Raw genomic sequence first — 16,749 nt, forward strand, 5'->3', positions numbered from 1 at the left:
ATGTTAATCCGGACAACCAACCTTCGATTACCACAGGAACACTTGTAAACGTGTCTACAAAAAGCCATTACTCCGTACCCATTTCAATTGGAACGGTGTCTGGTGTCCAGATTGACAAGGTTCACTGTATCACCGCCAATGATTCACACATACATAAACATAGCAGTCGGATATGACGACCAGAAGCAGTGTCAGGTCGCTCATTATTATCACACCATGTTTAATGTGTCAATGTGCAGCCAATAAAAATAACTCGTCAATTAGTGTTTCGCACACACACAGTCAACACGGACATTGTTTTGATTCGCGTGATGATGGAGGCTCCTAACCCCCGAACAGTTCTTCCCACGCTGCTTCCCCAACGAGGATGCTTGTAAGGGTGTGTTGTCTTCTCTGATGCGTCCTGCCATGGCTGGCCTCACACAAGGGACGCTAGCTGTTCTGCTGCTCTCGTCAGTTCATGGAAAAGGTACGGAGTAACCGATTTATATTTTTCAAATACTAACTGTACGTGCATCATGTTACTCGATATGCCATCAGTTTTGTTATTTTGATAATGTAAACACTTCTCAGCTTGTGAGAACACGTTTTTGTATCCTACGCATCGAGATTCTGTCTACCAACTCGCAAAGGACACAACAAATTCCCATCAGTCGTGTGTCACAGGAGGATTAAAATGGGTATCGCGTGGATTAAATTGGTTAGTTACTATAGTGCCCGACAAAGAGGAATCAAGAAATATCGATGTAATATTGATGACTACGACCGCTCACTCACTCACTCACTCACTCACTCACTCACTCACTTCACTGTGTGGTGATCCCTTCCTAAATACACGCTACGTATTTTGATCTTTAACTGAAATTCTAAACTATAACTTGCTTAGTGCCATCATTTACGTACATACCACACATGATTGAGTTCAATGTGGACGATACAAAGTACAGATCTGCGCAAAAGATTGTTACCAGTGTACCCGTGCATCGGATATTATACAAAAAATAAATACTTGTCATTGTGGCCTGCATTCCCGATTGATTGATTCATGATGACTGTCATTTTATAACTTTGAGTAATAGTGCAGTAAGTACTTTGATACGTTTCGCATATGACTAGTACTTATGGCGGAAGTATGAGTGAGTGAGTGAGTGAGTGAATGAGTGAGTGAGTGAGTGAGTGATATCCCAGCATTATCAGAAATGAGCTTCACACATTGTACCCATGTGTGGAATCGAACCCGGGTCTTCGGCGTGACGAGCGAACGCTTTAACTACTAGGCTACCCCACCGCCCCGGCGGAAGTATGAAGCATGTGATTAAGATAAAGAAATTGAAAATATAGTGGTTTTTGTTGAAGGCTTCTGGGTGACTGAGAAAGACATCGGTGCAGAAGTGCAGGTGTCTGAGATGAACCAGACGCTTAACTGGACGTCGTCCGCATCCTCGTGCCGGAGACGTGGTGGTCACTTGTACGTGGAGACGTCAGACAACACTGTTGAGAGTTTAGCGCGCAGACTGGAGGAAGATACACTCTATTGGGTCGGTGGAACGGTTGTCACACAGTCCTGGTATTGGGAGGGAACACAGGGTAGGTCAGTGTTGTCGCAGAGTCCTGGTATTTGGAGGAAACACAGATTAGGTCAGGGTTGTCACACTTCCTGGTACTGGGAGGGAAGGCAGGGTAGGTCAGGGTTGTCACACTTCCTGGTATTGGAAGGGAACACAGGGTAGGTCAGGGTTGTCACACTTCCTGGTAGTGGGAGGGAACACAGGGTAGGTTAGGGTTATCACACTTCCTGGTAGTGGGAGGGAACACAGGGTAGGTCAGGGTTGTCACACTTCCTGGTAGTGGGAGGGAACACAGGGTAGGTCAGGGTTGTCACACTTCCTGGTAGTGGGAGGGAACACAGGGAAGGTCAGGGTTGTCACACTTCCTGGAATTGGGAGGGAACACAGGGTAGGCCAGGGTTGTCACACAGTCCTGGTATTGGGAGGGAACACAGGGTAGGTCAGGGTTGTCACACTTCCTGGAATTGGGAGGGAACACAGGGTAGGTCAGTGTTGTCACACAGTCCTGGAATTGGGAGGAAACACAGGGTAGGTCAGGGTTGTCACACTTCCTGGTAGTGGGAGGGAACACAGGGTAGGTCAGGGTTGTCGCACAGTCCTGGTAGTGGGAGGGAACACAGGGTATGTCAGGGTTGTCACACTTCCTGGAATTGGGAGAGAACACAGGGTAGGTCAGGGTTGTCACACTTCCTGGTAGTGGGAGGGAACACAGGGTAGGTCAGGGTTGTCGCACAGTCCTGGTAGTGGGAGGGAACACAGAGTAGGTCAGGGTCGTCACACAGTCCTGGTAGTGGGATGGAACACAGGGTAGGTCAGTGTTGTCACACTTCCTGGTAGTGGGAGGGAACACAGGGTAGGTCAGGGTAGTCACACTTCCTGGTAGTGGGAGGGAACACATGGTAGGTCAGGGTAGTCACACTTCCTGTTATTGGGAGGAAACACAGGGTAGGTCAGGGTTGTCACACTTCCTGGTAGTGGGATGGAACACATGGTAGGTCAGGGTAGTCACACTTCCTGTTATTGGGAGGAAACACAGGGTAGGTCAGTGTTGTCACACTTCCTGGTAGTGGGAGGGAACACAGGGTAGGTCAGGGTAGTCACACTTCCTGGTAGTGGGAGGGAACACATGGTAGGTCAGGGTAGTCACACTTCCTGTTATTGGGAGGAAACACAGGGTAGGTCAGGGTTGTCACACTTCCTGGTAGTGGGATGGAACACATGGTAGGTCAGGGTAGTCACTCTTCCTGGTAGTGGGAGGGAACACAGGTTGGGTGAGGGTTGTCACACTTCAAGGCACTGAGGAGGAAACACAGGGTAGATTAGGTTTGTCAGACCTCCTGGTATTCAAAGGAAACACAGGGTAGGTCAGGATTGTCACACTTCCTGGTATTGGAGTGTATTTAAAAGAGGGATCCAAACAGCAAGTGTGAACAACATTGTTGTTTGTTTCACAGTCTCTTTTAACAGTTATTTAGACTGATTATGTAAACACTGATAAATACGAGCTCTTTTTAATTGAATTGAATCTAGCCCCCATCCAATCCTCCGTCTTAAACCCTGTGTGTACCCAACGCTTTCTGTACTCCGGCCAGATCGCCTGTACACTTACCGAGGCTACATCCCCGCCTCCACCACTGGGGAGAACAGGACCACGCACTATGAAGACAACCAAGCCTTCACCTGCTTCACGTTCTGTAACACCAACTACATAGCACTCAAGGTAAACTGTGCATGCGAGCTTCTCAAACACATATCAGGGGCCAAATATCTATTACTTTTTGGAGCCATTTGTGTTTTTCATTTCAGAGACATGATATATTTTCTCTGCTTCAAATTTAATTACATGTTTCTCTGATAAACATGATAGCCGATTGGCACAGTTCAACTGTTGTCTGGACACCAGGCAATGTCCAGCGGAAATGTTGTTGCTGTTGTTATAAACCCTGAGCCAAAATATTTTTTTACCACAATCTTTTCTGGAACAAATTTTATTTTCACAGAAACCCCAGCTTACTCGAATACCAAACGGTTCATCTCCTATGCCGACAACTGCTTAGTCATCTACATGACCATAAATATTTTCCTTGTTTCAATGTCTTCTGCAGAGTTTTCTAATATGTAGCTTTCATAGCTCCATTGCCATTATATTCCTTGTTTTCAGGAAACTGAATGTGTTTGTCTGATAAATGACCCAACACCTGGGAACAGCAGCACATCGAGCGTACTCTGTCCGGGCAACAGAGAGGAGAGCTGTGGGGACGCCGGGGGGTACTCTGTGTACAGCGACAGTAGGTACCCTGCATGTACAGTGAGGGAGTGAATGTACTTTATAGCCGCAGGCGACAATAAAGAGTGAATGTTGTTGCAAGTCACAGCGCCATTGAGGAGTGAATGTGTTTTTTTAAGCTGCACACAGCAATAAGAAGGGAATGTTGTTTCAAAAGGCACAAGCAAATACGGAGACAATGTTTTTTTCAAACTTCACATTTAAATAAGGGGAGAATGTTCTTTCAAGCTGTACACAGGAGTCAATGTTGTTTCAAACTTCACACCAAAAACCAAAATAAGGAGAGAGTGTTGTTTTAAGTTGCACAGAGCAAACGTGGTCGGCGGCATATGACGTTGAGGCTGTCTCCCTATCATGTGCTCAATGGGGGAAAGGCCTGAGCTCATTGCTGACCCTGGCATTCTATGCATGTTGTGCTGCTAGAGGAGAGAAGTGACGATTTGTGCACGGTGTGCAAGGGCGTCGCCGTCCTGTAAGACAAAGCGTCGACCCACACGCCTTACAAACGGAACAAGAAATAGTGTCAGTATTTTGTCTCGATAGTACTGTCCAGTGACCTTTCCTTGCACAATATAGAGAGGGGTTCACTCACTCATAGTGATGCTGTCCAACACCATAACCGATTCACCGCCAAATTTGTCTGGAGGTCTCAGGTTGACTTTGGCTTGACGTTCATTTTGACGTCGCCAGACACGACCACGCCTATCAAGGAAGAACAAAGTGAATCGGGACTCATCCGAAAACATGCCGCGTGACTAGCGAATACATCCCCCAGTTTCGACGTTGTGTACACCATTGACGTCTGTTGCCACTATGATGATTTGTAAGGGGCGGCAGAACACGTTGCCGTCGAACATGGTGATGAGGTGCATGTTGACGATTTCAAATCGCGTGAACCGTAACTCGTACTCCAGGTGCCTGTTGAGTGTGCAGCAATTTGATTTCGCCGTTCGACCTCAATTTTGTAGAGCCTGGTTTCAGGTCAATTGATCTTGTGCCCTTGTTGAGCTAGGACGCCCTCAACGGGGTCTGCCGTCAACATTTTGGGTTTGATGGTACCTGTTCCATAGTCTGCCAATCACAGACTGTTTAACAGTGAACGTATTGGCCACTGACTTTTCAGTTTCCAGCATGTTAGTAGCTCGCAGACGTTCCGTGCGTTGCCGCATCGCTAGTTCATATACAAAAAATGAATGAAATCAAATATATCACAACTGTATGATGAGCAGAATAAATAAGATTGACAGAAATGTGACCCACAGAGATTAATCGACCTTCTTTGAAAGCGTCAAAATCAGAAATGACACTCTACGCATGTGTATGGCGCTACGGATGTTAGTCGACAAGACTTTTTTTGTTCTTATACTTGGAACTAATATTTTTATTTCATGATCCCCTACTTTTTTAAGGGTATATTTTTGTAACTAATACAGCCATTTAACATAAGAACACTTGGATGCATACATCTTTGAACAGATGGCACTATTATAAGTTCTGTGACGATGACACGCCATCCTTGTGTTGGTGACACTTTATCCTATTTTGTTAGTCTAAACTCTGAAGTAAACATGATATGAGTTATGCTTGTTTAGAATTACAACGGCTGGCAAAGTTCCGTAAAGCTAGAATGAACGACTTCCGGTACGTCTGGGGGGTCCTGGAGATCAGTACCGGCAGCAACACGGTGGCAACATCAGACAGTCAGACAGAGATGTTGATGGCTTTGTGTAGCACCCCATCGCACGATGTTGGTGGTAAGCTACCTGAACTTTTGACCTTAAGAAATCATTTTTATGTAATCAAAGAACATATCTCATATTTCAAAGGGATTACGGGTATAACGAAGACACGTTGGACGTTAACGTTCAATGATCGTCTGTGGGCTGTTGACGTTAATATAATAATTATAATTTAAGAGAGCTATTGGCAACAGGGGGCATGAACAATTTGTTTAGAATATTGAGATGGCTTCCACTTATCAGTAAGTGATTGTGTAAGAGAATTTAACGCCGATTTGAATAGTGTTTTAGATATACTAGGGCGTGTCCGTGGAAAATTAAGATTGAAGCCGGAAGCGATGCAGAGCTAAACGTCAAATTGTAAGCGATAACAAGAGGGTTTAGCGAAAGGTCCTGTCCTGCATTGTGGGACCATCCCCTATATGTTCAGGGCTCGCATATAGGTACACCTAACCCCTGGATTCATTCCCGTGGTTTCCCGCGATTTCAAATTACCCGCCCTTGATTTTCATTAGCCAATTCAGCTTTAGAAATTGGCACTAGTCCTACAGTCCTTGCCATACTGCCCAATAGTTAAGGTATCATAAAGACTAGTAGAGATTTGCCAGGGATTTTGTTATATGGTATCAATATAAGGAGTAGTAGACTAAAACACTTAGTTTATATTGCTGCAGTTTGATTTGCTACGGTACTCAGTCTAACGGACCAATCAGAATGCGAGTTACAGTGTCAATGTTGCCTTAGCGATAACGACAACATGGCGGCCATTCCCATTCATTACGATAGTGTTTACGAGAAATTCAACATAGAAATACTAACTGACATGAAAAGAAGCGAAAGAAAACCCTAAAAAATCTTTTGTGGAAAGGATGTCTTCATGTCCACCGCCCTTACCCATTTCCTTTTTCCTGATCTCAACGTTTGATTGGTCGGTAAAATGTTTATGAAAATCAAGGGCGGGTAATTTGAGATCGCGAGAACCTCGGGAATGAGTGTAGGTTTACCGAAATGCGAGCCCTAAAGATACGGAGGATGTGGTGGGATATACCGTGGGATGCATTCTTCCTTAATGCTTTGTGAATAAGCATGATTGCCACGAAATACATAAATGTCTTTAACAAGTTTAGGGTATAGGTGTCATACAGTGTACATAGTTAGGCAATGCAGGGACGCTAACCACGTTTATTTACCTCTCATGTATAGATCCCATCACCACCCGATCTACGCGTCAGGAAGCCAGAACAACGTGTGAGAACAGACAGGGGTCACTTCTTCAAGTGAATGGGACAATTAATAACCTGCAAACTGGACGTTATTGGATAGGACTTCGGCGAAGCTTTTCCTGGGTATGGATCACAGGTACTGTGTATTGTTATGTAGGTTGATCACAGGTACTGTGTATTGTTATGTAACCTTGGAGGTTGATCACAGGTACTGTGTATTGTTATGTAGGTTGATCACAGGTACTGTGTATTGTTATGTAGGTTGATCACAGGTACTGTGTATTGTTATGTAGGTTGATCACAGGTACTGTGTATTGTTATGTAGGTTAATCACAGGTACTGCGTATTGTTATCTAGGTTGATCACAGGTACTGTGTATTGTTATGTAGGTTGATCACAGGTACTGCGTATTGTTATGTAGGTTGTTCACAGGTACTGTGTATTGTTATGTAACCTTGGAGGTTTATCACAGGTACTGTGTATTGTTATGTAGGTTGATCACAGGTACTGTGTATTGTTATGTAACCTTGGAGGTTGATCACAGGTACTGTGTATTGTTATGTAACCTTGGAGGTTGATCAAAGGTACTGTGTATTGTTATGTAACCTTGGAGGTTGATCACAGGTACTCTGTATTGTTATGTAACCTTGGAGGTTGATCACAGGTACTGTGTATTGTTATGTAACCTTGGAGGTTGATCACAGGTACTGTGTATTGTTATGTAACCTTGGAGGTTGATCACAGGTACTGTGTATTGTTATGTAGGTTGATCACAGGTACTGTGTATTGTTATGTAGGTTGATCACAGGTACTGTGTATTGTTATGTAACCTTGGAGGTTGATCACAGGTACTGTGTATTGTTATGTAGGTTGATCACAGGTACTGTGTATTGTTATGTAGGTTGATCACAGGTACTGGGTATTGTTATGTAGGTTGATCACAGGTACTGTGTATTGTTATGTAGGTTGATCACAGGTACTGCGTATTGTTATCTAGGTTGATCACAGGTACTGTGTATTGTTATGTAGGTTGATCACAGGTACTGCGTATTGTTATGTAGGTTGATCACAGGTACTGTGTATTGTTATGTAACCTTGGAGGTTTATCACAGGTACTGTGTATTGTTATGTAGGTTGATCACAGGTACTGTATATTGTTATGTAACCTTGGAGGTTGATCACAGGTACTGTGTATTGTTATGTAACCTTGGAGGTTGATCAAAGGTACTGTGTATTGTTATGTAACCTTGGAGGTTGATCACAGGTACTCTGTATTGTTATGTAACCTTGGAGGTTGATCACAGGTACTGTGTATTGTTATGTAACCTTGGAGGTTGATCACAGGTACTGTGTATTGTTATGTAACCTTGGAGGTTGATCAAAGGTACTGTGTATTGTTATGTAACCTTGGAGGTTGATCACAGGTACTGTGTATTGTTATGTAACCTTGGAGGTTGATCACAGGTACTGTGTATTGTTATGTAACCTTGGAGGTTGATCACAGGTACTGTGTATTGTTATGTAGGTTGATCACAGGTACTGTGTATTGTTATGTTACCTTGGAGGTTTTATCACAGGTCCTGTGTATTGTTATGTAGGTTGATCACAGGTACTGTGTATTGTTATGTTACCTTGGAGGTTGATCACAGGTACTGTGTATTGTTAGGTAACCTTGGATATGGATCACAGGTACTGTGTATTGTTATGTAACCTTGGATATGGATCACAGGTACTTTGTATTGTTATGTAACCTTGGAGGTTGATCACAGGTAATGTGTATTGTTATGTAACCTTGGATATGGATCACAGGTACTGTGTATTGCTATGTAACCTTGGATATGTATCACAGGTACTGTGTATTATTATGTTACCCTGGATATGGATCACGGGGACTTTGTATTGTTATGTATCCTTGGATATGGATCACAGGTACTGTGGATCGTTATGTAACCCTGGATATGGATCAAAGGTACTGTGGATCGTTATGTAACCTTGGATATGGATCACAGGTACTGTGGATTGTTATGTAACCTTGGATATGGATCACAGGTACTGTGGATTGTTATTTAACCTTGGATATGGATCACAGGTACTGTGTATTGTTATGTAACCTTGGATATGGATCACAGGTACTGTGTATTGCTATGTAACCCTGGATATGGATCACAGGTACTGTGTATTGTTATTGTACCCTGGATATGGATCACAGGTACTGTGGATCGTTATGTAACCTTGGATATGGATCACAGGTACTGTGTATTGTTATGTTACCTTGGATATGGATCACAGGTACTGTGTATTGTTATGTAACCTTGGATATGGATCACAGGTACTGTGTATTGTTATGTAACCTTGGATATGGATCACAGGTACTTTGTATTGTTATGTAACCTTGGAGGTTGATCAGAGGTAATGTGTATTGTTATGTAACCTTGGATATGGATCACAGGTACTGTGTTTTGTTATGTAACCTTGGATATGGATCACAGGTACTGTGTATTATTATGTTAGCCTGGATATGGATCACAGGGACTGTGTATTGTTATGTAACCTTGGATATGGATCACAGGTACTGTGGATCGTTATGTAACCCTGGATATGGATCAAAGGTACTGTTGATCGTTATGTAACCTTGGATATGGATCACAGGTACTGTGTATTGTTATTTAACCTTGGATATGGATCACAGGTACTTTGTATTGTTATGTAACCTTGGATATTGATCACAGGTACTGTGTATTGTTATGTAACCTTGGATATGTATCACAGGTACTGTGTATTACTATGTCACCCTGGATATGGATCACAGGTACTGTGTATTGTTATTGTACCCTGGATATGGATCACAGGTACTGTGGATCGTTATGTAACCTTGGATATGGATCACAGGTACTGTGTATTGTTATGTTACCTTGGATATGGATCACAGGTACTTTGTATTGTTATGTAACCTTGGATATGGGTCACAGGTACTGTGTATTGTTATGTAACCTTGGATATTGATCACAGGTACTGTGTATTGTTATGTAACTTTGGATATTGGTCACAGGTACTGTTGATCGTTATGTAACCTTGGATATGGATCACCGGTACTGTGTATTGTTATGTAACTTTCGATATGGGTCACAGGTACTGTTGATCGTTATTTAACCTTGGATATGGATCACTGGTACTGTGTATTGTTATGTAACCTTTCAAGCCGTTTTCATTGTCAAACTAAGTGGGTTGGCTTTAACGCCACCTTGAACATTATTTCAGTATGGGTCTAATGTTGAATGAAAACTGAAGGTAACGCAGGTAGTAGACGTTGAGACCCATGAGTATGTGTATGATCCTGATAAATCAGCAGCATTATTGCCGCGGATCCTGGCACGACAAAGGGGCGCACCTCAAAGAAGCGCTTTGCAGTATTTCAACACCAATACCTCAATAATGCATGTCCTTCTACATGCATAAAACCTCGAATAGTGAAATTGTGAAACTTTGTTTGATCGCAGTGGAAGATAGTTGAACAATCTTTTTAATCAAATGTTTAATAACAATTAATCATTTATTAGATGTTCATGCAAGCTGTGGACTTCTGTGTCCAGTAACTGTCGGCGGATTTGGTTCACAGGAAGTATGACTGGTTGGTTAGTCTACGTGTATGGGGTAGTTCATCAAGTATAAGGGGCTAAAACAAGGACTGGTCGGCTCGGAGTCAGTATAGTGTGTCTGAGTGGGGTATTCATGTTAAACTGTGGCAAGGTATCTCAGTGAGTTAGCACTATAAATCGGCATCAGTCCGGACAAGTACAAGCATCTACTCACACACACACGTGCATGCACGTCGTTATACAAGTGCAATGATATTGGACGCGACGTTAAAGACACTTTCACCTCACCTCATCAAGTACATGTATATAAACAAGGAAACCTGCGTTGGGAATTGTTTCGTAGATGCTTGGGGACATTGACATGGTGTGAGGGGGTGTGGGTAATGAGGTGGGAAGGATTAAATATGATATATTTTGTTTTGGTCTTATATGCAACGTCAAACGTTAAAATGCTCTTTGTTTCAAGTGGAATTTAGAAAATGAGAAAATATGAAAAATTGAAATGTTATAACTTGTTGTGTCAGAGCATTACTAAACCGTTTCCAGTCAACATGCTTCATGTTAGGGTCCAAATTTTTCTTTTACAAAAAATTTCAGAGTCACGTTACGAATGATTAACGGTGTTAGTTGTTCATACCAGAATTAAATCAACTTTATATATACTTTGTATCTCTCTACACAAGGGGCGACTGGGTAGCCGAGTGGTTAAAACGTTTGCTCGTCGAGCTGAAGGCCCGGGTTTGATTCCCCGCATGGGTACAATGTGTGATGTCCCTCGCCGTGATGATGCTTGAATATAGCTAAAACCAAACTCACTCTCTCACTATCTACACAACCAGTTCATAACTGTTTACTGTCCTTGCAGGGAAACCGGTGGGAAAGGATACTACGAACGCTTCACTGCCCTATCGATGTCTGTCGGTGAGGAGACGAAGAAACACAGTTCGGATCGAGAACCAAGACTGCACCAAGCCATTAAGATACATATGTTTAACAGGTATAGAGGCAGCAGACACTGATACACTAAGTTCAGACTGACTTAACGTCGCATTGGCACTAGTTCAGGACTCGTGAAGATCCGGGGTAGAATAGGTCTTCAACAACACTTGCTTGTCGTAAAATGCTTCCATGCTTGTTATAAGAGGCGACTAACGGGATCGGGTGGTCAGGCCCTGACTTGGTTGATGCATGTCATCGATCCCAATTGCGTAGATCGATGCTCATGATGTCAATCACTGGATTGTCTGGTTCAGACTCGATTATTTACAGTCCGCCGTCATATAGCAGGAATATATGAGTGTGGCGTTAAACAACAAAATAACAAACAAACAAACCAGTCAGGCTTACAATACAGTATGGACGACAATTGGCCATGCAGTGTAGCGCATGTCGAAACGACGTCATGATTCAAAACGTAGGAAATTTGTGTTCGTTCAGCTAGGAAGAATCTTTAAATCTGAAACCCGTTTTAGGAAATGTTTGAGACAAAGAATGACGTCCGTGGAGGCATTAACTATGAATAACAGTTTTATCACCAATGGATTACAAATGATCAATTTTATGATTTTGAGTTCAAAGTTTCTAGTTTTCACTTCAGAACGTGATACCAAGCACATTCCTACATGGGTGTCTCAATAGTGCTGCTGACATCCGACATGTAACTTTAAGAACACATGGTTCATATATGTAGCAGGTGTTTGTAATGCTGATCAATATACAAAATGTTTCTTATGAGATGAGTTGCTTCAGCAAGGGGCCACCGGCCCTTTTTCCAAAGCACATACGAAGGGCGTTCAGTAAGTTTTGCAACTTTAATATAAGACCAAGTCGCAGAATATCTTTTGCACTTTTATTTTTCAATATAATCTCCATTTACCTCAATAAACTCTTCCATTTGTCCCTTAAGCTTTTAATACCACTTTTATAGAAATCCGCAGATTGGCCCTCTAACCACGCCTCTGTGGCTGCCTTTATGTCCTCTTCATCCTGGAAGCGTCTTCCACGTAGGGCAGATTTCATTTGCCGGAACAGGAAAAAGTCACTGGGGGCTAAGTCTGAGAGCTAGTGTGGGTGATTTGACTGTACAGCCCATCGTACTACATTGAAATGCATTGGAGCACCGTAACAGTACATGGTAGCCCCGTAACATTACATGGTGGCGCGTAACAGTACATGATAGCCCCGTAACAGTACATGGTAGCCCCGTAACAGTACATGGTAGCACCGCAACAGTACATGGTAGCCCCGTAACATTACATGGTGGCGCGTAACAGTACATGGTAGCCCCGTAACAGTACATGGTAACACCGTAACAGTACATGGTAGCACCGCAACAGTACATGGTAGCCCCGTAACAGTACATGGTAGCACCGCAACAGTACATGGTAGCCCCGTAACAGTACATGGTAACACCGTAACAGTAAATGGTAGCACCGCAACAGTACATGGTAGCCCCGTAACAGTACATGGTAGCCCCGTAACAGTACATGGTAGCCCCGTAACAGTACATGGTAACACCGTAACAGTACATGGTAGCACCGCAACAGTACATGGTAGCCCCGTAACATTACATGGTAGCCCCGCAACAGTACATGGTAGCCCCGTAACAGTACATGGTAACACCGTAACAGTACATGGTAGCACCGCAACAGTACATGGTAGCCCCGTAACAGTACATGGTAGCCCCGTAACAGTACATGGTAGCCCCGTAACAGTACATGGTAGCCCCGTAACAGTACATGGTAGCCCCGTAACATTACATGGTAGCACCGCAACAGTACATGGTAGCCCCGTAACAGTACATGGTAGCCCCGTAACAGTTCATGGTAGCCCCGTAACAGTACATGGTAGCCCCGTAACAGTACATGGTAGCCCCGTAACAGTACATGGTAGCATACTTTTAAGCAGATTGGTCAAACGTGAGAGTCGAGGTACTTTTGTCGTTTTTCAAATGATAAAATATTTTTTTAGCCGGAAAGTTGATTTCAATTGTATTTGATGCTGTACATAGTCTTATAAATTTGTTTTGTTATGGATTCTCATAGAAGTAACATTGGAGAATATATTCCCTTAAGCTTTGATGAAAAGGACATTCTAAAAAGATGTACATGTATTCAGTTTCTGTCGCAGGGACAATGCAGAAGGTCTTTCTATAGGAGAAATATTCTTTCGTGATCATAAGAGTGTGACTTGAGCACCACAATTGACTTTAAGCAATGCGATAAGCGTTAATTATTAACACCAACTTTAACCATTCTATAGACATCCAATTTTGGAAACGTGGATACTAGCTTCTTATTGTGAATGATCATTCACCAAAACTGTTAAAAAGTTACAAAACATGGCCTTTTCCAGCTTAAATTTAGGTGTTGTGTTTATCTCATGAAAACAAACAAAAATTGATATACCTTCATTTAAAAAAACATGTTTAAAATTTGAAATTACATCAACAATATTATGTTGAAATATTACATATTCGGCAAGTATTTGTAGCCATCTATATTAAAGACAACTAGGTGCAGCCTTACAAAGGGCTATAATCTGTTGTAATCCCAACCGTTGGAATCCCTCTATATCCAGGAGAGAGCGGGAGTTCCGGGGCTGAGGGGTACGGCTGGGCACTACCGACAGGCGTGGCCGGGGCCGCAGCAGTTCTCATCATCATCGCCGCCACAGCGGGATGCTGTGCACGGTAGGTTTTCAGCTGCAATGAAATGACACTTTTTATATGCAATATTTGTTATATCTTCTTGTTCTTTTTCTTGTCCCTTTCTTTTTCTTCTTTTTTTTTTCTTTTTTTACTTCTTTGTTTTCTTCTTTCTTTTCTTGTTTTCTTTTCTTCGTCTTCTTTGTTTTCTACTTCTTCTTTTTTCAAATCCCGATTTGACCTGATCATAATCTGTGGTTTCTTGGCACCTGCCCTTGGTTTTCACCAAAGTGTGAACGTCTAAGACCAGTGCCACTGTGGTCTTTTCTCCCACATCAAGCTGACAAGCTGTGATGTAACTGGAATACTGTTCAAAGTGGCGTTAAACTTAAGCAAACAAACTTGTAAAATAATGTGCTTGCTTATAGAGGTTAAGTCCAAATACCTATATTTATTGTGCATTTAGAGATACAATACTATAATTATTTGAAACCCATATTCCACTCGTGTGAAATAACAATTTTCGCTTTATGTCTGCCTGATTGGCATTATTGTTTTAGACTTAGAAGTGTATGATAAGCGAGATAATACATAATAAAATACTTCTCTTTTCTTGTTAAACACATGTGTATCTTTATCATGGGACATGACACAATTGGTGTTTGACTCGCATGTGCGCCGCTCATGAAAGTATCAAACTTGTCAGGTCGCTCAATGAGATATATTAATACATGTTATTTGAACAGAAAAGCCGAATATCCTCCGTGAACCTGTTAATATTTGACCATAATCATCAACATCAATGAAATTATGTTTTAGTAGGCTGAAACGCAAGGGGGTCGCTAAAGTAAAGCACAAGAAGAAAACAGGAGATGGGAAACGGCAAGGTGATGGGAAACGTCCGAAACGAGAGTCTACCGATGTGGAGTACTCGGAAGTGGGAGATTCCACCATGATGCCCTCATCCCCGGACTCTTTCGCTACGGAGGAGGGAGAGTACCACATCCCATACAATGCGGCGTTGTGTATTGGTGGGCGCGTCCAACCCTACAACCAGGGGATGTACAGCCACACAGGACGACTGGGCGGGGAAGGGGCAAACTACGATGTTAGTACGATCAACAGAATCCCCTCGACACCGCCCAAGGACGATTATGATCACATTGGATCACTTGCTGAACAAAGTGAGAAAGACTCACCCGGATATGATACCCCTAGGTCAACGAGAAGGAGTGTGAACGTTGCAGAGGTTAAAGCCTCCAAGGTCAAGGACGAGAATGATCATCAGAGGACGGAAGCAACATGTCTCCCTATTCAAGTCAGTTACAGTGAGCGTGAGAACACCACAGGCCTTCAATACGATACACCTCGGCGCGGTAGTCCTATAACTGTTGCCCACAGCGATGTTGCTGGCGCCGAGAGTCGGGACAGAGGAGTTAATACCCCTGCTTATGACGTCCCTAGGAGTGACAGAACTGGGCATGTCGCACAGTTGTAACCACTGAGATAAGATTTGTTTGTTTGTTTGTTTGTTGTTTAACGCCGCACTCAGCAATATTCCAGCTATATGACGGCGTTTGTTAAGTAATCGAGTCTGGACAAAACAATCCAGTGATTGGCACCATGAGCATCGATCTACGCAATTGGGATACAATGACATGCATCAACCAAGTCAGAGAGCATGACCACCCACCCGTTACTCGCCTCTTACGACAAGCATAGTCGCCTTTTACGGCAAGCATGGGTTGCTGAAGATCTATTCTACCCCGGATTTTCACGGGTCACTGACATTCCTGAGAGCGAAATTAGCAATTGCCGAAAGCGCTCGTAAAATCTGAATCAACACCTGATAAGTAATATTTAGTTAATTTCATGGAAAAGACAGTTCTGTTTCATACTGTGCAATATATAGATAAAGAGATGTAGCAAAATACAAGAAGAAAGTTTATTGTTGATTTCAATAAACGTCCTGGGAAAAGAAAGTATACACTTGAAAATTTAAGTTTGACCAAACAATTACGTTATCAAAACGTTTCTTGGTTGAAAACAGTCACTGAAACACAGCAAACTTCCAAAACACAACCGTAGGAAATACATATCCATCGATTAACCATTTCTTGTTCGCTTCATTTTTAGCCACTATCAAACATGGATGTGTACTTTCTTTTGCCCGGCAGTGTATTCCTTACATATGAACCAAGTAATAAATAGAGAATCTCACCCAAGTGTCTTTTGATATCAAATATATAAACACGAGTTGATAAAAGTGGAAAAATGCCGAGGCTTGCCGAGGATTTTTGCGAATTTTATCAACGAGTGTTGATATATTTGATATCAAAAGACACGAGGGTGAGATTTTATTTATCATCCAACATCATTCTTTCAACTTTTTCAATTTGTAGACAGTAATTAGCAGTGTCTTCAGTGTAAAAAGTACTGCAAACAGCTTCAGTAGCAGAGCCATTAGTGATGTCATTTGATTGTGACGTCATGGTAACCAGTGACGTCACAATGGTCTGCAAAGCATTGTGATGTAATTTCATTGCAGCAATATCTACAGTGTAGATATCGCAAAAGCGATATCTACAGTGTAGATATTGCTTGATCTCATCCAAGCGATATCTCCTGTGGGAGCCAGTTTTGGATGATAAACACTATTCCTGCAGCAGGTAGAAATTGTACATCTACAT

General features: G+C 42.5%; 1 protein-coding gene across 2 annotated transcripts; it reads left to right on the forward strand.

Moving 5' to 3' along the window:
- The first annotated feature begins 205 nt into the window (after nucleotides 1–205).
- On the forward strand, nucleotides 206–15,683 carry LOC124115533. Of its 2 annotated transcripts, none has more exons than XM_048382661.1 (9): nucleotides 206–469; nucleotides 1,357–1,587; nucleotides 3,161–3,288; nucleotides 3,730–3,856; nucleotides 5,448–5,609; nucleotides 6,798–6,953; nucleotides 11,279–11,410; nucleotides 13,993–14,104; nucleotides 14,879–15,683. In XM_048382661.1, the coding sequence occupies exons 1-9, from the start codon at nucleotides 397–399 to the stop codon at nucleotides 15,555–15,557; spliced, it is 1,800 nt and encodes a 599-aa protein (XP_048238618.1). In that variant the 5' UTR covers nucleotides 206–396; the 3' UTR covers nucleotides 15,558–15,683. The 2 variants fall into 2 exon arrangements, with proteins under 2 accessions (XP_048238618.1, XP_048238619.1); XM_048382662.1 differs by having other exon boundaries at nucleotides 14,882–15,683.
- The last annotated feature ends 1,066 nt before the right edge of the window (nucleotides 15,684–16,749 follow it).

Source organism: Haliotis rufescens, unplaced genomic scaffold (assembly GCF_023055435.1).
Source record: "Haliotis rufescens isolate VD_foot unplaced genomic scaffold, xgHalRufe1.0.p SCAF_4, whole genome shotgun sequence".
Taxonomy (NCBI): domain Eukaryota; kingdom Metazoa; phylum Mollusca; class Gastropoda; order Lepetellida; family Haliotidae; genus Haliotis; species Haliotis rufescens.